Source organism: Otolemur garnettii, unplaced genomic scaffold (assembly GCF_000181295.1).
Source record: "Otolemur garnettii isolate 467f Iridium unplaced genomic scaffold, OtoGar3 scaffold00019, whole genome shotgun sequence".
Classification (NCBI taxonomy): domain Eukaryota; kingdom Metazoa; phylum Chordata; class Mammalia; order Primates; family Galagidae; genus Otolemur; species Otolemur garnettii.
The window spans coordinates 17,602,046-17,623,227 of record NW_003852414.1 but is presented as its reverse complement, the minus strand read 5'-3'; the positions used below and the strand labels follow the sequence as shown (position 1 = coordinate 17,623,227).

The 21,182-nt window shown below is 41.0% G+C and overlaps 2 protein-coding genes across 2 annotated transcripts in view; one reads left to right on the top strand and one right to left on the bottom strand.

The window, feature by feature from the left end:
- DCLRE1C (DNA cross-link repair 1C) overlaps positions 1 to 7,637 on the bottom strand; it is a 34,303-nt gene extending 26,666 nt beyond the window's left edge. The window contains exons 1-3 of the mRNA XM_003786795.2: positions 7,394 to 7,637; positions 3,714 to 3,765; positions 1,570 to 1,654 (exon numbers count right to left, since the gene is read on the bottom strand). Coding sequence (XP_003786843.1) covers positions 1,570 to 1,654; positions 3,714 to 3,765; positions 7,394 to 7,502 — 246 coding nt within the window. The 5' untranslated portion in view covers positions 7,503 to 7,637. The remainder of the gene's footprint in view (positions 1 to 1,569; positions 1,655 to 3,713; positions 3,766 to 7,393) is intronic.
- A 5,906-nt stretch (positions 7,638 to 13,543) lies between these two features.
- On the top strand, positions 13,544 to 16,056 carry MEIG1 (meiosis/spermiogenesis associated 1). The gene is made up of 2 exons (XM_012803379.1): positions 13,544 to 13,681; positions 15,928 to 16,056. The coding sequence occupies exons 1-2, from the start codon at positions 13,544 to 13,546 to the stop codon at positions 16,054 to 16,056; spliced, it is 267 nt and encodes an 88-aa protein (XP_012658833.1).
- The last annotated feature ends 5,126 nt before the right edge of the window (positions 16,057 to 21,182 follow it).

The window sequence follows — 21,182 nt, the reverse complement described above, 5'->3', positions numbered from 1 at the left end:
TTACAACCTTAACTAACATGTGTACATATTTTCACATATGAAATGGCTTTTTCCCAGTATACTATCATTATCTATTTTGCTAGCAAATTTGAGCCACTAACCTTTTTATTATTACCTACAAAGACTCATCTAATATAGGGATTATTTATTCTTTGAACAGTTGGTAGAATGTACCTTTCCATCTGGGCCTGGGGCTTTTTGTTGAAGAACCAGATATCTTTGATAACTGTTTGAATTTCTTTGATGGTTACTGATGTATTAAAGTTTATCACTTTTCTTGCCTTGCCAATTTTCCCAAATATTTATCTACTTTGTCCAAATTATCAAATATGCTAGTATATTAATATATGGTCTAATCCACACAATAAACCCCAATTCCATCCGCTCACTGTGGTTCCCCTTCTCTCAAGCACTGGTGGCAGAGATTCTGACAGTTTCTACCTCATCCAGTTGGATGCAATTCTGTCAACAGTATACATGTCCACATACTGATCCATTGTTCTTTTTGGATGACAGCCTCTTTGAACCTTATGAGGTTTACCTTCAATTCTACTTATATGATATAAAATTGCCCACTTTGGCATTTTGGGTTTTTGTTTAGTCTATCTATCTCCCTCCTCCATACCCCAATTTCAACCTGTATTGATCCTTTTGTTTTATCTATGTCTCACGTAGACTAATACTAATGGGTCTGTCTGTCTTTCCTCAACTGTTTAGAGACAAAATCTTGCTCTGTTGTCTGGGCTAGAGTGCAATGACATCCTTACAGTTCACTGCCACCTTGAGCTCCTAGGCTCAAATGATCCTGTTGCCTCAGTTTCCCATGTAGCTGGGACTACAGACATATGCTACAACACCTGGCTAATTCTTTTTGTAAGGTAGAGGGTCTCTCTATGCTGCTCAGGCTGATCTCAAACTCCTGTCCCTAAGTGATCTTCCTGCCTCAGCCTCTACACTCAACCTGGAGTTTTCTTATATTTTTTTTAACATAAATTGAGAATTTGGTTTTTGATCAAGAGTTGAATTAAATCCATTCCTATTAATTACTGTTACAATAGGATTTTTTTCAGCCTTCTTTGTATTTTCTATATTGCTTCTTTGTTTTTCTCTATACCACCTTACATTGGCTAGAGCCATTTAATTCTGCCAGATTGAAAGTTAGCTATTCTACTAGTATCTTCCGGTTGTTACCCCTTCCTTACGACAGCCCCTCTGTATCATAGATAAGTAAAAGGATTTAGCAATTATGTTAATGATCACTTTAAACTCTAAAATATTAAAATGCATCTTAGCTAAAGAGTCAATGAGAGTATAGACAAAACTAAAGACCTAGATCAAACTCTTGAGGAACAACAACAACAGAAAAACCCCACATATCCATAACAACAATACAGGGACCTCTTCTAAACTGCTGAATTTTAGAAGACTAAATATCAATATTCTTAATGTGGATAACTACAGCATGTGAGGAATTGAGTTTTGCATAATCCAGTGCTTTTGCAATCTGCCTCTCAAAATATTTTCCACTTAAAAAAAAAGAGTTAACGTTATTCAAAAAATAAAACTTACAATTCGTTTCTCCCAAAATCTGTATTTCGGGCTGGTTAACAGTAACTCCTTAGTAACAGGTGAACAGTATAAACAAACCTTCAAGCTGAAAACAAAAGGAAAAAGAAAAAGCTGTTTCAGGACTATCCAAAATAAGCTATCCTGGTGACTAGGAATTACTTTTCATTATATGTCAGTTTTCTCTAATAACTCAGATCCCTGGCACAGGAAGTGCAAGGGTGGGTCCCAACATACATACGCCCACTATTTCAGTCCCATCAAAAGCCTAAGAGAGGGGGAAATGCCATGTCCACTGACCTCCTCAAAAACTTGTCCCTCACCATTGCTATGGTGAAAGATACAGGCTTGTACCTGATCAGGCGTGTCTGTCTGAAAAAATGCCACCAAACATTCACCTGCCTTTGGAAAATGAGGAGGAGGAGCTGGGAGCAGAGACTTCAGCTTTTTACTTCACATAAATCTATGCTATTACTTTTTTTAATGAACAAACTTGTGTAATAGACTTTAAAAATTCAATAGTAGAGTTTAGAGCACAGATTTTCAACGGTCGTGCTGTGAGAGGATTTTAGGTGTACCTCAAAAATTTTTAAAGATCATTAATTAAATTATTTCCAAAAGAAGTTCAAAGCACAGTAAGTATTTTCTTTCTTTTACTTTTTTTTTTTGGATCAACATAATTTAAGCGTGCCACAGAAGTTCAACTACAGGTTCAACTGTGTAGTGAGATAAAAGGTTGAAAAGCACTGGTTTAGAGGTTAGACATATACTCAGTGGCAGAGTATATTTTCCAAAGGTGGTCACACTACTATATAGCTCCATCCATACACACTCTTCTTTTAAAATAGGTATCAGAATTCCTCTACCAACTGGAGCAGTCTGAGCTCCCTCCCGTTGAATCGGAGCAATCTGTAAATGCCTTAATCATGGAATGTAGGACAACCTAACTGGCTGTCTTGGGACACAGACTTTTCTAACTCGGAATCTCCATTTATTGGGTCTGGCTATCCTGAAAACACCATACCACAGAGACTTTTTGGAGATAGACAAAAGTGCCCAAGGAGCTCCAAAGGTTCCAGCCCTTAGCCATCTTCCCAGACCAGGTATCAGACACGAGTGAATCCTCAGATCACCTCAGCTCCATCTCATGCCCAGCCAGGCACAAGCCAGCCACCCCTCTCTACCCTGTCACAATTCCTGACTCACAGAAACTGAGAAATGACACACAAGCAGGGCTGCTTTAAGTCACTCAGCAATGGGTTGCTCACACAGCAATGGATAACTGATACATTGGCTCTAAAGCCAGAAAGACCAGGTTGAAATCCTGGCCCTGCTTCTTAATGGCTGGGAGATATTGAGCAACTAATTTAACCTCTCCAGTTCCTCAGTTTCCTCGTCTGTAAAATATTAATAATAAGGGTATCTATTCAAAAGTTTGTCAAGGGACTGTAATGGTAATGTCAGGTCCACAAGGGCAGGGCTTTCCCCTGTGTGGCTCACTAGTGTATTGTCAACCTACAGAACAAAGCCTGACCCATAATAGGCACCCAGAAAAAGTGCTGAACTAGAAGTACATACCGTCCAGAATTAGGTTAAGTGTTCAATAAACACCAGCCATCATTGTCAAGAGCATAGACTATTGCTACTGATTAGCAGAAAAGACTGACATCCACTGGTTATGTGTCTTGAGAATTTGGAATTTAGATTTAGGCAATGGTTGCAGGAAAAGAACCCAAAAGTTCAGGTTTATGAAAAATCTTACACTATATGATTTCTTTATAATGGGAAAATTATTCTCACATATACTCTCACAGAAATAAAAATGAATTGAGTTACTCCTGCCTATTTCATCATAGATGAATTGCATACTTGTAAAGGTCTATTTGACATGATGCTATTTACACAAAGTTCAAAAACGGCCAAAAGTACCCCATGATAGCAAAAGTCAGAGCACAGGTTTCCTTTGGAGGAGGTAGAGAGCCTGGGATATTGGTACTGTTTTAGCTCTCGGTCTGGGGAGAAGCTACACAGATGTGTTCACTTTGTAACAGTTCGTCAGATGGTGCCCTTATGAGGGATGGACTTTCCATCTCTCAATTAAAACATTCACTTAAACACACAGACGAAGACGGAGCAAAATAAATTACCTGCACTCCAACCTTCTTTTCAAGGTAGGAGCTCTTAATCCTTTCATGTGATCTAAAAACAAAAGAACAGAAAATCATAAACTTTTTTTTTCAGAGGATTCCTTAGCCCCACAAAACCTAGCTATCTTCTTTTTAAGCTTCCTTGTAAGAGGAAACACCTGAGAGCTCCTTTATAAGACAAATAACTCACATGGGCTAGTGACTCTTCTGCAGGCGAAGAATCTCTTAGAGAACAGGACAGGTTGCCCATCTGTGAGCTACCAAAAGGAGAGTGATACCCTGCAATGTGGGGCAGAGTTTAAGTCACCCTGAGAAGCCAGAGGAAGGAGAAAGGCTTCCAATCCTTTTACTCTCTCTGTCATTATCAACCCAACATCCTTCCAGCCTCACTCTGAGTGACCAATTCACTTCCTGCCACTGAAGTTAGTCCATCTAAAAATTCAAGCTTGTGTCCATGCAGTCTTCTAGGAAATCCCTCAGGCTTAGGCCAGAATAAGAAGGGGTTCATCATCTCCTTGGCCTACTGTGACTATTGGGTTGAACAGTGCATTTTGACTATTCAAGAGACTTGCCCCTAGCCCCCCTAATTAATAGACATGAGAAGATGAACACAGAAAGTTAACAATGAAAATGAATAGTACGTGGCGGCGCCTGTAGCTCAGTGGGTAGGGCTCCGGCCACATACACCCAGGCTGGCAGGTTTGAATCCAGCCCCGGCCAGCTAAAACAACAATGACAATTACAACAAAAAAATAGCTGGGCGTTGTGGCCAACACCTGTAGTTCCAGCTACTTGGGAAGCTGAGGCAAGAGAATTGATTAAGCCCAAGAGTTTAAGGTTGCTGTGAGCTGTGACTCCACAACACTCTCCTGAGGGCAATAGAGTGAGACTCTGTCTCAAAAAACAAACAAACAAACAAACAAACAAAAAAACAGTATGCTAGATATACAGTGTAATCTAATATACTTTGTAGCATGTAAAGGCCAAGACAACAAGGACCAAATGCTGCTAAATTATTTAGTTAAATCAAACCAATTCTAATTACCACCACCACCACACACACACACATACATACTTTCTCTCTCTCATCTGTATATGATGATGCTTAAACTAAAACAGGGCAGTTTTAGTTGGCACTAAAACCACACATCCCCTGGCAGCCCTTGATTGGATACGTGTCACACCTCCACATAGGATAAGCTACCTGTCCCCCAGAGGTTATACAAGGTCTAGTCTTTCAGAGCCTATAGGTAATCCCAGGGCTGGACTTTCCATAATTGGGGTTACCAAAGAGGCCAAAAGAAAGCTGTGTCAGGACTCTGCACCATGCTGCCAAACTATGCAAGCAGCACCCTCTAGCCTGATCCTGCCCCCATTCCCACTGCCCCGAGGCCCCTTCCTAACTGATGCTCAGGAGAACCTAAGTGAGCTGACTGTGCTGCTGGGAACTAAATTCAAGGTCCAGGGCCATTTCTCCTTTCCCTTGACTAGAATAAATCATCTTTAGTTATGCCCTCCAGGAATCTTCCCCAACCTTGGGCTGCTATCTCAGGTCACAGGTCTCATTATCCTCTGAACCTGACCAACAGTGTCTAGCACACTGAGCCCAGCACTCGGTTCTACATGGTCCACAAAATGCTTATCAAGTAGGCCCATTGCCCACTCCACATTTTATCAATGTGATCATAGTTTATTATCAAAATGTGATAAAATGTGGAGTGGGCAATGCAAATGTGTTTATGTGCATTTTTATAGCCAAAGAGGCCACAGAGATTTTCAGATATTCTGAATTAGTTTACTTTAACTTCATAACAAAATCCTATAGACTGGATGGCTTAAACAATACAAATTTATATTTTAAAACAGTTCTCGTATCAGGAACCTGAGAAGTCCAAGATCAAGTTGTGGATCCATTTGGTTTCTGGTGAGGGCTCCCTTCCTGGTCTATGACAGCCACCTTCTCACAAGGCCCTTCCTCAGTGTGTGAGCATGAAAAGAGTAAGGCCTCTCTACCTCTGATAGGGCTATGAATCCTATCAGGGTAGGACCTCACTCACATGACCTCATGTAACCTTAACAACCCCATAAAAGCCCCTAGCTCCAAAAACAGTCACTATGAGGTTTCAACATGCATATATTGGGGAGATAGTCTAGTCTACGGCATAATCAAAGAGTCTGTGTCCCCCAAAAGGTTTAAAATCCAACAGGAGGCAATACAGGACATCTCCAAAAGCTGAGTTTTGGCCCTTGATGAGTTTACATCCTGCTTGAGTAAACACGTGTGATTAGAGAACAGAAAAATTCCTCAATGTCAGGAAGAGTCAATTTCTTGCTTAATGTACCAACTGATGAGGATGTAGCAAATTCCTTTAGATGAATAATTATTTCTCCAAACCCACTACTCCTAAACGTGAACAGCAAGATTCCAACTATCCTTTAATCGTGGCTACCAAATTTTGAGTTCAGAGACTCCACTGAGATTCAACACAGAAAGTAAAAATAGGGCACTCAGATCCAGAAGTGGACTCTCAAAGAAAAACAAAACCAACAATGTTATTCCCAAAAATAAGCAGAAAGATCTCCAAAATATTTTTGCTGTTTGGTAAAGCACGAGAAGTGGTCCAGATTTTTCTCATTAAAATCATTGGTGGCTTTGAGCAGAAAAAGCAGAAGCATTTCCCAGAAATACCGGTAGTAAGTTCAGCTTTTATATTTACACCACGTGGGGTTGATTCCACCCACACCACCATGCCAACACAGTTGAGGGAAGGTGGTGTTTTGAAAAGCGTAATTCCCTTTAAAATACTCTCCCCTAAAGCTCTGTGCATTTGCATATGGGTTGGTTATACTGACTCATGGGGTCAGGGAGCTACTCAAGCTTCTCTGGAAGGCCAGGTGGCCAGAGGCAGCTACTCTACTGCACCAGTTCATCTTTATCTCCAATCAGTGCCAGAGTCACTGGTAAAGTTAGGGACTTATTTGTTAGAATAATAATAATAGATGTTAAAAGTGGACAATGGGGGTGAAATTAGCAGGACTTAAACTCTGGGGATTAGTTCCAGTCTTGCCTGGAGCATCTAAACCTATATCCTTAAAAGTGACTCTCTAAACTTAATCCCTAAGCAAGTTCAGCTGTGAAATCCTAGTAGAGTATTCTGATAGCCTAAAGCCATCGATAAGGTAAACATACTGCCATTCAAGACCAGAAGGAATCACTCCCATCGGCTGCAGACATCGAAAACCCAAAAGAAGCGGCGCGTGCACCTTCTGGAGCTCACACACGGGCTGTATGATATGACAGTGTGTGCATGATCGCGCCTGCTTGTCCAAAATTAATCTGAATTTTTTTTCTTTATACCTGGTAGCGAGGCTATGAGGGACAACTAGAGAACCTTCGCCAACCTCTATGGGCCACTTGAAGCGCTTACCAAGAGAACCTACTAGCAGCGCCTGCCCAAAGTGACCAGAGTCGGTGCCCAAATGCGAACCGCTGTAGCGCCAAGTTGTAAGATCCGGAAATAAAGCCTGCGAGATGCTTAAGAGCCTAAGACAACGATTACTGACCAGTCCCTTGCCGGCCTCCCACAGCCTGCACCCCCTTGCTCTGGGCCTGTCCCTTCCTGTCCTCTCTCTCCAACCTCCCGCGCCCCGGGAGTGGGCAGCACGCAGCGCTCACTCACCCTTGTGGCAGTGGCTCAGGAAGTATGCGCGGGCCTTCAGGTTCTCCCTGTCAAAGCGGTCTATAGAGATGGTCGGATACTCCGCCATCTGTCCCTCGAAGGAACTCATAGCGCTGCAACCTGGGCACAGGGGACCCCAAACCGGTAACTAAAGCCCACGCCGGCGCCTACAGCACTGCCACTTCCGGGAACTTGCGCGCCCTCTCGCCATTGGCAGGCCGAGCGCAGCCACGTCCAATCAGAGCAAGCCAGGGACGGAGCCCAGGAGCTCGGGTTTAAAAGTTCGGGCAGAGACAAGCGGGAGGAACCGCGCGCTCGGCCTCGCGTCGGGGTGGTCAGCGGGTTATCTCGTCACTGCAGGAAATCGACAAACAAAACGCAGGTGTTGCTGCGGTAAAGCGCTGCAGGTGTCTGTGCAGTTGCAATCGGGTCAAGAGCAACAGAAACACCCATAGCAGAAGGCCCCAACCGAGGAAGCGGGTGGGCTTCCCAGCTGCAGCTTTGAGGTCATTCTTCTTTGCCTCCTGCCGTCCTGGGAGCCTGGGTGCCTGGCTGTCTCTTCTTTTCCCGATGTCTATGAGCTGACCCTGAGGACTGTAGTAGAAAGTTACTTCTGATTCACGATAGATTTAGTAACTTAGTTCCCCTGGATAGAGCAGGTAATCACAGAAAAGTCAGGCAACTGGCTGGAACGAACAGCCCTGAGAAGAAAAGAGCTATTAATTACCCAGCATTACACTATACAAAATGACCTTCCCCCTCATCACGTATGTGTGAGTGAGAACAGAATGAACACTGACCACCCAGCCTGCTATGACTTCAAACAAACAAAAACAGCGACCACGTGGGGTTTGGGGGGCTTCTGCACAAACCTTTCTTAAGCCTGTCCATTCTCACTTAATAAACTTGCCACTGTTGGTTGTGTGCAAATCTTGAAATTCCCTTCCGCACATTGACAAGAACCTTTAGGCCGGTGACATTTTCCTTCATGGCGAGCCACCCCGAATTACTCCTGGTGAGAATCGCTGTCATCTTGGAGACTGGATTGGAGGGTTTTTTCCTCTTTCCCTTCTGCAGTGGCAGGTGCATGACTTCACTCCATATGGCCGACTGAGGTTCCTCCCAACCGGGTGGTAGAGGGCACTCCTCAGGCCATCCACATCCAAGCAGTTTGCCACAGGCTGACTCCAGCCTAGAGAACTGGCAGGGGACTTTCCCACGCCACGCAGAAGCCCATAACCCACTCTTTATGGCTTCCCCATGCTGCTACACTCCACTCTTATTTCAAAGTATTTCTTTATTACGCGTGGGGAAACGATGTTTTTTATTTAATCTGTCCCTTTTAGTGGCGGGCTTGCTCTTGCAGCTGACTACTTTTTGTTGTCCATTTCAGGGAAGGAACTATCCGCAGAGACAGAGCAAAGGGGAAGAATAAGACCTTGGCCATACAGGGGAACTGTTCTGGGACCCTGGATTCCCCATATGAATTAAGAATATAGAGACACATAAACTTGACGGAAACTTTACGTGGAAAGCAAGAGAAAAGCCTCTCGGGCACAAAAATCCCCACACCCTTTAACCATTTTGTCAGGGCTATAAGTGTTTCATCAGATCTGGGGAGAGAAGAGTGGCATTTACAAAGATCTCCACACCTGAGAGAAGGCAGATTCAGAAAAATACCTCCAAGCACAGAACCACTGATAATTGGACATGGCCTTTATCTATATTTCACAGGGATCAGAGGCCCTGTGGATCTAACAGGGTAAAGTCCCCTGTGCTACTCTGTAGGTAGTAGACACCCTTCTAAATCTACAGGGTTAGAGGCTTCTGTACTAATTCACAGTGGATAGAGACACTTGTGAATTTAAGCAGGTACAGACCCTCTGCAATTTCCATGTTTTGTCTAGAGAACCAAGTAAAAATAGGCAATACTTTTTGCATCCCCAGAGACTCCCTTGGTCAGTATGTGCTTAGTTAACTGTTGTGCTGATTGTTGTGACCATGGAGGGGAAAAAGAGGTCTTTGGGGGACTATTGCAATCCCTGGGGGGCAGGGGGATGATAGTGGCTTGGACTTGGGTGGCAGTTATAAACCCAATGTTGGTGTATTGAGGGATGAAAGAGAAAAGTAAGAGAAAGAGGTGTCATCTACTGAAGGGAAAGACTTAGAAAAGATCAGGGGAAAGTGTTTGAGGAGGTCATGGGCTGTTGAATAATGCTGAATATCCAAGTCTAAAAAAGATCTGAGCTAAGGAAATAAATTTGGGAGCTGTAAGTAAATACATTAGGGGTTTTTTTGGTTTGTTTTTAGTATTTATTTTGTCTTAATATGACTCAGTTAATTATACGTTTACATAATTAAATTTTTAATTTGACTTGTGTTTGATAACTGGGATAAAAAATTCCCCAAATTTTGATTCTCTTGAGCTGTAAAGAACTGGCTCTGGCACAACACTGCCTTTCTTCTTCCAATTTATTAGCTATCCTGATGGTCCTGCGTTCAAAATGTGTATCTTGAACCTGATCACTTTCCACTAAAGTAGCTGGTATTTTACATATAATGATGAAGATAATGTTAGGACAATAATTAAAGCTATTGATATCATTTATTGTAGGTTTACTAATTGTCAGGTACTATAACCAACCCCTATAAGTTGGTTCATTTAATTCCTACAAAATGGACAGACAGGAGATATCTACTATCAGGAATTAGAAACACCAGTAGTCTTCCGTTCCGGCAACGTGGTCTAGGATTCAAGAAGCAGCAAATAACCCATTGCCCCCTCCACCTGGGTACAGGGTTAAGTACTGTAAAGATCCCGCCCCAGGCTTTCCAGAGGCTTGACTAACGCGGTCAGCCAACCAGCTTCTCCCTCGCTCATGCGCATAAAGCCCTCTCCGGGGGGCGGGGCCTGCCTGAACTGGGTGGGGCCTAAGTAAGCTGGGCGCTAGAGCCGCGCCTCCACGTTGCTAGGAGACGTTAGTATCGCAGAGGCCGCGACAGTTGGCCTCTAGCCCAGCCCACGGTACCCAAGTGGAGAAAAAGAGCACTGGGCGTCCGCCTTCTAGCTTTCCAGCCCGGCGCTCCCAACCTTTCCTGCCGGGCCGAACGAGGATAACCACGTGAAGCCGGACCCAGGGGTGGGTGGACGCGTCACTGAGAGCAGAGCTTTACCCGCCCCTCCTCTCTCCTGTCTGAGCCCCGCCCCGGAAGCCCAGACTCCGCCCCTTCCGCCCGGTTGCTCTTCCCACCCAGATGTTTTCTTCCTCTGCGTGGTCCCCAGGTCGGGTGGTCTTTCCGTGTCCCTTCCTGAGTTTCAGAGTGTGATTCTCCCGGAACTCCCCAAGCCACCCGCGTCCGCGTTAGGTTTAGGGGACGTGACTCTGAGGACTCATTCATTTGATCCCTAGTTCTTACAATACTGTACTTTTTTCATCCCAGCCTATATTAGGTAGATTTTACATCAAAATCACGTTGGGAGATTTCTGGGAGAAAAAAATTGAGGCATGTTAGTAACAGGTAACTGCAAAGATGTGGCTTCGTACTGCAGAAATGCAGATTATTAATACTCCTGGACTGTGGGCCACCAACGCATATTTTGGCAACCTTGAGACAGGGAATTCCAAGACTTTGGAAGTCACCTTTTAAAGTTCAGGAAACGGGCCCAGGAATGTTACTGGTATTGGCCCAGATTACGCGCTAGTTAGAGTCCCCTGCCATCTCCTTCCCCAGATTACGCGCTAGTTACAGGGTCCCCTGCCGGATCCTTCCACCTCTTAGGAACAGAAATAACACAGTGGGGAAAGACTGGGAGGCTAACGCTGTCATAGTTTTGATAGCATAAAAGTAAAAGCACTTTGCAGAGCAAACGAAAATGAAAAGATATTTTGCATAGAAGGGAGTTTGGTGCGGCTGGCTATATACAGCATACAGCTACATTCGGTATTTAGATTGTTGGGGATTTGGTGTTAAAATACAAACGAGCCTCTACTTAGGTTGGGATTCTGTCCCAAAAATCCCTTGGTAAATCGAAAATATTTTTAAGTTGAAAATGAATTTAGCGCACCTAACCTACTGAACATCATGGCATAGCCCAATCTACCTTGAACCTGCTCCGGTCACTTATATTAGCCTAGCGTTGGGCTTATTTTATAATGATGTATTGAATATCTCAGGCAATACTGAATACTGTACTGAAGTGACAAACAAAATGGTTATGTGGGTACTCGAAGTGCAGTTATCTATTAAATAGATAGATGCATTCACACCATAGTAAAGTCAAAAAAGTGGAACCATTCTAAGTCAGGGGACCATCTGTACCCAGATAAACTCTGATAGTGTTTAATAAAATTGAGTTTTTGAGAACTAGAAACTCGAGTATTGCCATTTCCTGTTTGTGAAGATCCAACTTGGTATTATACAGATTAAATTTATTTTTATCATTTTTTTTGCTACATTTATTTAAATACCTCAGTTTGAAAGTATTGAATGTTACTAGCAGGATTAGTACTGCTACTGAATTTCCTAGAATCACTAAAGCATTTAACCAAGGAATTATAAGTTGGTCTTTCATAATTTTAGTTGCATTTGAGTTTTGAATAAACTAAGAAAGACCAAAAAATGAAACTAGCTCTATTAGCCACTAGGATTGCTGTTATGATGAAAATTACATTCATGTTGCCTTTAAATATTCTGGGGAAGCAAAATTTGGAAATGCCTGTTAATAACTAAAAGATGTCCATTTCTTCTGGGAAAAATAATTCTTTCTCCAGAAGTCCAACTGAATACAGCATAGTTTGTGCTCTTCTATCAATATAGTAGTTTTATATGTATATTTGGCATAATTGTTTGACCTGAAAGTGACAAAAGGTTACACAGCTGACCTTTGGGAAAATACTTTTTCAGCTAATATGAGCAAATAAAATGTTTTATTATGTATCAAAAAGGCAACCTAACTGGGCATAGTGGCTCACACCTATAATCCTAGCACTTTGGGAGGCTGAGGCAGGTGGGTTGTTTGAGCTCAGAAGTTCAAGATCAGCCCATCTCTACTAAAAGTAGAAAAACTAGCCAGATGTTGTGATAGACTTTTACAGTCCCAGCTACTTGGGAGGATGAGACAAGAGGATCTCTTGAGCCCAAGAGTTTGAGGTTGCTGTGAGCTGTGACAGCAGGCCAGCCTACTGAGGGGGACAAAGTGAAACTCTATCTCAAAAAAAAAAAGCTAACCTTAAAGCAAAAGTGACTTGGATAAAACAAAAATTAGATCCTACTACTACTTTTAGAAACTGATTCATCTGTAAAAGTAATGTAATACCATCACTAAGGTCATATAAAGACATAACTCATTTTTAAAGTATTTATAATACAGCAAATTCATACTTTTTTCCTCTCATGTTTCTCAGCATCATTTTTTGTATCATTTGTGTATAGTTTATTAGTAATTATATATAGGAATTGATTATTAGGCGGTACCACTCATATTCAATTCACTTATATGCATCACTGAAGTAGGGAACTTCCCATTAAATGAATGGGATTAAAGGGCAAGGGCTTCACTGAAGCATGGCAGAGCGAGACAACTGATCCTACATTCCCTTTTTAAGAAAAGAAAAAAAGAGAGAGGCAGTTTGGAATATTATTAATGGGACTGGTGGTGAGATATTTTAACAATCTGCTAAGCCAGAGGTTCTCAACCTGTGGATCTCGGCCCCTTTTTAACAATGAAAATACATTAGGAAGATTGAGAACCACTGTACTAAGCAGTTACAAATAAGACTATGTTTTCAGAAATGTGCACAGTATTGCCTGGAACACCAGAATTTGCACATGGTTTTTAGGACGTCACTCCATAAGTCCAATTCTGAATGCAATTTTATTTGATAAAGATATAATATAATAATATATGTATCTTTCAAGGTTTCTTTGTTTTTTAGGGTTTTCTCCCCCCCAATAGAACGTAAATCCTTCTCAATCTAGGACTGAACGTTAAAAACGTACTATATTTATTGAGACTCAATTTCCTATATAATTTTTATGTATTGGTTTTGTTCATTCTTAAAGAGATGTTCAAAATTGTCCTTACTATGCTGTCTCTTAATGTTGTCTTAACATCTTTCAGCAGTTATTGGTAATAAGTCCCCTGTAGCCATGGCCAGTTCTGATGTGAAACCAAAATCAATCAGTCGTGCCAAGAAATGGTCAGAAGAGATAGAAAATCTGTACAGATTTCAACAAGCAGGATATCGGGATGAAATTGAATATAAACAAGTGAAACAAGTTTCTATGGTAAGATTCATTCTTCTACAGACTCCTTCATTTTATTGATGAAGATACTAAGGACCAGAAGTGTGATTTTTTTTAGGCAGACTAGTAGGAGAGGTTATCAGATATTCAGTTTGTTGTGTCAATATAATTTCCCCTCATTTCTCTTTTATTTTAACCATGAAATAAGAAAAAGGGTTAAATAATTTGTGTTTTATGGAGATTATATGTGGCAAAAAAGTGTTAGAGAATAACTCTTAACTTTGGTTGTACTTTTCAGTCTTTTCTGAGAAAATAGAGACATAGCTTTGTTTTATTTATAAAGACCAGACCAAAATCTAGATTTGGCTTCAGTTTATAATGTGTTTTTAACCCATTTATTCTACTGGCTACTTTTGAGACAGAGTCGCACTATGTGACCCTCGGTAGAGTGCCATAGCATCACAGCTCACAGCAACTTCGAACTCATGGGGTTAAGTGATTCTCTTGCCTCGGCCTAGGAGGAAGAATTTTTAATTTACAGTTGACTCTTGAGCAATGCAGAGATTAGAGGCACCAACCCCTTCCCACTTCCTTTACAGTGGAAAACTTATGTATAACTTCAAAACTTAAACTAGTAGCCTACTGTTGACCAGAGCTTTCCCAAGTAACATAAATAGTTAACACACAAACAAACTAGTATCTACATATATTTTCTGCATCCATGACATACCTACATTTCTTTTGAAAAAGCAAATATTTCTAGGCTACATGGTTTGTCTGCAAGGTTTTTCAAATTGTCACAAATCTTGAAAAAAATTTCCAACATATTTATTGGAGAAAACTTGCAAAGAATGGATCCATATAATTCAAATCTGTGTTTGAGAGTCAACTGTATATTATAGAGTATGATGTAATATTTATAAATATTTACATATTTTAATTTTAAGATTTTGAGTTACAACAGTGTTTATTGTTAGCTTGGTTTTTATATTTTTTTTGTATTGACTCATCACTTTTCAGAGACTAATTATGTGTGTATGTTGGAGAGCTCTGTAATATTTCTTATTCCTTCATTCTGCTCTTTGGCCTCTATTTAATATTTCATTTAACAGTATATAGGACCTAGGTGCTATGGCTCACGCCTATAATCCCAGCACTCTGGGAAGCTGAGGAGGGAGGATCACTTGAGGCCAGGAGTTCAAGATCAGCCTGAGCAAGAGCAAGACTGGCCTATTTTTCTCTACAAAAAACAGAAAAATTAGCTGGGTGGGCCCCTATAGTCCCAGCTACTCAGGATGCTGAGTAGGAAGAGCTGCTGGTTTTGTATAATGCATATATCAGAGGCCTGCCAAGGTTTATTAGATATGCTGCTACCCATTTTTACTAATCTATAAATTAATGAGACAACAGAAAAAAAAATACATTAGGAAATAAAAGACAGAGACACAGATGATGTATCCATCTTTTCTTCCTATTGAAAGCTGAGATTTGTTAAGTGGGGAATATACAAAGCACAGGACTGTGTGTCTGGAAGGTACTGAAGAACAGGATTTGATTTCAAAAACCTAGATTATGGGTTTGTGATCATGATAAAGTGCATCTCACAAAATCCAGAAGGAACAGGTTTAACAATAATGTAAATGCAGTCACCTGATCAAGAAGGCATAACATTGAGTTTGGAGAGGAAGGAGGGAGACAAGTGTCCAAACTAGATCAAGCCTAATGATAAAGTGAGCACACGGGTATGGCACATAAAAAGGAATGGTGGAAGAAGCAGGAAAAGATTGTTGAGGACTATATTCACGACCCCACGTTCCTATTACAGACTGGATTTCTAAGTGAACTTGAAATTTTGGCAGAAGGAAATGTATATACACCTTTAGATATCTCTTGAGTGTGTTTGCTTCCTGCAGTTACTGTGGTATCAACAACCACAGGGCAGTGCTCTCGGAATGGGGCCCTTATTTCTCCCTGATTATTATCTTTTAAAAGTTATAATGTCTGAATCACTTGTAAATGTAAGAAGAAGGAAATTTAAATCATTGTTATTGATTTCTCTATCATGTCCACCATGTAAAAATTTACATCTAGAAATTGGGTTCTAGAAAGAAGGGCTGAATTAGTCATTCTGCAGTTATAGGGATGCAACTTAAGATACGTTTTTTGTGTGTAATACTCTAAGAGCTCAAACATTTTTACATGAGCTGTTCTTTTAACTGTTTGATAGTAAAATAGGAGATCAAAATAAACCAGCATTACAATATTTGTATCCGGTTTTTGACCTGCAGGTAGATCGTTGGCCAGAGACAGGATATGTGAAGAAACTCCAAAGAAGGGACAATACTTTCTACTACTACAACAAACAGAGGGAATGTGATGACAAGGAGGTCCACAAAGTCAAAATATACGCTTACTAACCTTGCTTCTGTGTATTACTTGTCGATTATATTTTTATAATTCATTTCTTTGTTCTTTATCATGTAAATGTAATTTTACAAAAATAATTCAAAAGTATAGTCTTCAATTTAATGCTTTGTAGCACAAAACCCGTGAAATTTAGTATCTATTGATCATCTTGTCTTGTTCAAGGATATACCTGCAGATACATGAAGTTGTACCCTTCTTGTTCTTTCTCTTTGTGACCATGTTATAGTAGAATAACCACTGAATGTGGGGGAACAATATCTGCCTTTGAAGCCATTCTAATGTTTAGGCTACTAATGTATTTTCTTATAGCAGATACTGTGAGTGCACCACCCACACCCTGCTTGCCTTTACCTCTTTATAGAAGATCATTTGAAATGCTAGATCTGCATTTTGTGGCCCAAGGGCTTTCTCTTGCTTTGTCCCAGAGTGCACTTGGGGATTCCCCCACCTAAGGCAACCTAAATTCCAACGCTGCCTGGAATCACAGCAGACACAGCTTAAATGATCATGAGGGAGGAAGGTTCCTAAGGAAGCTTAGGAAGTCCTCTCCTCAAAAACAAGTGAGTCTTGGATGTTTTGAGACTTACTATATAAAAAACATCTTTTTAAATTTCAACTACTTTTTCACTGTTAAGTTTGTGATCACATGACAAACTTAAGGTTTGTTTCTGACCTCTAAATAGATTTTTGGATAGGGGCCCATATCCATTCATTCATTCAAATCTAGCTCCCATTTTTCTGAACCACTGTCTTCATTGTGAAACTTCCATTAATTTTCCCAATTCGAACTCGTGCCTGTTCAACAACTTTTAATTGCTAACACACATATCATGGAAACGGTAAGTAGATTGTCAAGCCTCTTTTATTTTGCCATTCCCAATACTGCCTGAAATCATCTTGCCACTTACGTCAAGTATTGTTTTTGCACTTCTTAGGTTATGATTTTTATCATCATCTTCTGGATTTGGCAGATAGTACGGTTTGAAGGTATCACTCAGGTTCATGTATTGGGAACTTAATCCCCAAGTCAACAGTATTGACAGGTGGGACATACTAAGATAATTAATGTCATTATCATGGGAGGAACCGTTGTTGTTATAAAAGTGAATTCAGTCCCCTCTCACTCTCTTGCTTCATGCCCTCTGCCTTCCACCATGGGCTGATGCAGCATGAAGGCCCTCACCAGATCCAGTGCCATACTCTTGGACTTCCCATCCCCCAGAGCCATGAGCCAAATAAACTTCTATTGTTTAAAAATTACCCAGACTCAGCATTTTGTTGCAATGACACTAAACAGACTAAGACAGCAGAATTGTAGGTGCCAAGCATAAGAAGTCTTCTAAATCTGATAATACTTTTTTTTCCTGTTAAAACCTTCAGTGGTAGGCCAAATAACTGCCCTGCATCCCTAGAACTTGCTATGATAAGCTCTGGACAGATTTTGTCCAGTGATATCAGCTGCTCAGCCCTGCAAGTCTGGATAGCATCTGTAGTTGTCAAGTATGAGAAGTGGAGGGCCAGTTTCACCCTTGGAGGAACCTGGAACCCCTATTCTCAGAGGCATCCTTCATCTAACATGCAGATATTAAAATGTCTCAAGAGCCTACTTTCTAAAAAATAAAATATACATATACACTTATATTTTGTTGTTATAGGATATCTTAAAGGATTTTAATATTTTCCTTTCAAGGTTTTGGCAAATCTTAATGTGTAATATTTATTTTCTTTAAATTTTTTTGTATTGTTGAGGATTCACTGAGGGTACAAAAAACCAGGCTGCACTGATTGCATTTGCTAGGTAAAGTCCCTCTTATAATTGTGTCTTGCCCCCAAAAGGTGTGTCACACACTGAGATCCCCATCCACCTCCCTCTTTCCCTCTCTCTCTTCTCCCCTTCCCCCACCCCCCACCATGTACTAGGTCATTAATTGTCGTCATATCAAAATTGAGTACATAGGCTTCATGCTTCTCCATTCTTGTGATGTTTTACTAAGAATAATGTATTCCACCTCCATCCAGGTTAATACAAAGGATGTAAAGTCTCCATCTTTTTTAGTGGCTGAATAGTATTCCATGATATACATATACCACAGCTAACTTGTTAATCCATTCCTGGGTTGGTGGACATTTAGGCTGTTTCCACATTTTGGCAATTGTAAATTGGGCTGCAGTAAATGGTCTAGTGCAAGTGTCCTTATGGTAAAAGGATTTTTTTCCTTCTGGGTAGATGCCCAGTAATGGGATTGCAGGATCAAATGGGAGGTCTAGCTTGAATTCTTTGAGGGTTCTCCATACTTCCTTCCAAAAAGGTTATATTAGTTTGCCGTCTCAGCAGCAGTGTAAAAGCGTTCCTTTCTCTCCACATACATGCCAGCAACAGCAGTTTTGAGATTTTGTGATGTGGGCCATTCTCGCTGGGGTTAGATGATATCTCAGGTTGGTTTTGATTTGCATTTCTCTAATAATTAGGGATGATGAGCATTTTTTCATGTTTGCTAACCATTCGTCTGTCTTCTTTAGACAAGGTTCTATTCATCTCTCTTGCCCATTGATATGTGGGATTGTTGGGTTTTTTCATGTGGATTAATTTCTCTATAGATCCTAGTTGTCAAGCTTTTGTCTGATTCAAAATATGCAAATATCCTTTCCCATTGTGCAGGTTGTCTGTTTGCTTTGGTGGTTGTCTCCTTAGCTGTACAGAAGCTTTTCCGTTTACTTAAGTCCCATTTGTTCATTTTTGTTGATGTTGCAATTGCCATGAACATCTTCACAAAGTCTTTCCCCAGGGTGATATCTTCCACTGTTTTTCCTATGCTTTCTTTGAGGATTTTTATCATTTCATGCCTTAAATTTAGGTCTTTTATCCATCTTGAATCAATTTTTGAGAGTGCAGAAAGGCGCAGGTCCAGTTTCAGTCTTTTACATGTGGATATCCAGTTCTCCCAGCACCATTTATTGAATAGGGATTCTTTCCCCCAGTGCGTGTTCTTGTTTCATTTATTGAAGATTAGGTGGCTGTAAGATGTTAGTTTCATTTCCTGGTTTTCTATTCAATTCCAAATGTCTATGTCTCTATTTTTGTGCCAGGACTATGCTGTCTTGACCACTATGGCCTTGTAGTACAGCCTAATTCTGGTATGCTGATGCCCCCCACTTTGTTTTTATTACTAAGAATTGCCTTAGCTACACGGGGTTCTTTCTGGTTCCATACAAAATGAAGAATTATTTTTTCCAAGTCTTGAAAGTACAATATTGCTATTTTAATAGAGATGGCATTGAATGTGTAGATTGCTTTGGGAAGTATGGACATTTTAACAATGTTGATTCTTCCCAGCCATGAGCATGGTATGTTCTTCCATTTGTTGATATCCTCTGCTATTTCTTTTCTTAGGGTTTCATAATTTTCTTTATAGAGGTCCTTCACCTCTTTTGTTAGGTGTATTCCTACGTAATTTCATTTGTTTGAAGCTATGGTGAAGGGAGTTGTGTCCTTAATTAGCCTCTCATCTTGGCTGTTACTGGCATATACAAAGGCAACTGACTTGTGGACATTGATTTTTATATCCTAAGACACTTCATGTGTAATATTATAGGTATATGTTGGTTTTCATTCCAAGCGCGTAACTTTTTTTTTTTTATAAGGTTGGGTAGCTTTAGACCTCAGAAGCCAGGCCCAGAAAACCTAATCTCTCTTTCTGATCTTCTCTTGCCCTCCTCTCACCAGCCTGAGGCAGGAATTGAATTTCCTGATATTCTAATTGTGGGCTATTAAGGGGCATTCTGCCCCTTAGCTTGGAGAAAGGAACCCTGTGAGCAGAGGCAAACAAAGCGCAAGCACATTTCAACACAGCTGTCAGTGCCTCGCTGGTGCCTATCCAAACACATCTCCATAAAAAGCTAGGGTTTGGGGAGCTTCCAGATAGCTACACAGGTAGCAGGCAGGGGAACAAGAATTCATCCCTGTGCTGGGTGGAGGTAATGTCCCCCACACTCCATGGGGACAAGCTTCTGCACTCAGGACCCTTCCAGACCTCACTTTATGTCCCTATTCATCCGGCTGTTCATTTGTATCCTTTAAATATCCTCAGTAATAGACTGAGAAAGGTAAGTCAATGTTTCTCTGAGTCCTGCAAGCTGCTCTAGCAAATTAATCAAAGCCAAAAAGGGTGTCTTGGGACCCCAGCTTGAAGTTGCTGATCAGAGGTTCTGAAGGCCCAGACTTACAACTGGTGTCTGAAGGGAGGTGGGCAGTCCTGGGGACTGAGCCCTCGCCCCATGGCCTCTGATGCTCTCTCTAGATAGTGTCAAATTAGAGGACCCTCAGAGGGTGTCCATGGCAGCGAGGTTGGGGGGAGAAATCACCCATATTTAGTCACGGAAGTCTTTGTTAATTGTGGTGTGAGAGCAGAGGAATAACAGTTCAAGTATTTCCTGGCCTTGTGCATCCTAGGGAATTCTTAAGAAGTGAGAAAAATCTAGTCTGCACATTTATTTTGTTTTATTTTTATTTATTTATTTATTTATTTATTTATTGGAGACAGTCTCCTTTCGTCACCCTAGGTAGAGTACTGTGGCATCACAGCTCACAGCAATCTCAAACTCTTGGGCTAAAGTGATTCTCTTGCCTCAGCTTCCCAAATAGCTGGTACTACAAGCGTCTGCCACAACACTTGGCTATTTTTGTTTGTTTGTTTTCTTGCTTGCTTGCTTGTTTTAGCAGGCCTGGGCTGGGTTTGAACCTCCAGCCCCAGTGCATGTGGCCGGCACCCTGACCACTGAGCCACAGGCGCCACCCACACATTATTTTATAAGATACTTTTCTAAAAATACAAAAAATGAACCCTTCATGAAATAGATTTATAGACATTTAATTCAACATTAATTCATATTTGCAGTTTTCTATCTGTCCCTTGGAGTCTATAGTTTTTTTAACTTTGTTTTCTCAGGTATAGGGCATTTTCATATGTCCTGGGAAAGCAACTAGGTCTCAAACTCTGTGCCCAGTGAATACCCTGACATCATCTGCTGTAGGTGGAATTGTGTCTCCTAAAAATGATAGGTTGAGATCATAAACTCCAGTACCTGTGAATGTGAATAGATTTAGAAATAGGGTCCT

What these genes read in the sequence shown, in the direction of transcription:
- MEIG1 (XM_012803379.1), top strand. Translation starts at nt 13,544, where the DNA reads ATGGCCAGTTCTGATGTGAAACCAAAATCAATCAGTCGTGCCAAGAAA. An exon ending in AAGTGAAACAAGTTTCTATG is followed by an intron (nt 13,682 to 15,927) that starts GTAAGATTCATT and finishes TTTGACCTGCAG; the next exon opens with GTAGATCGTTGGCCAGAGAC.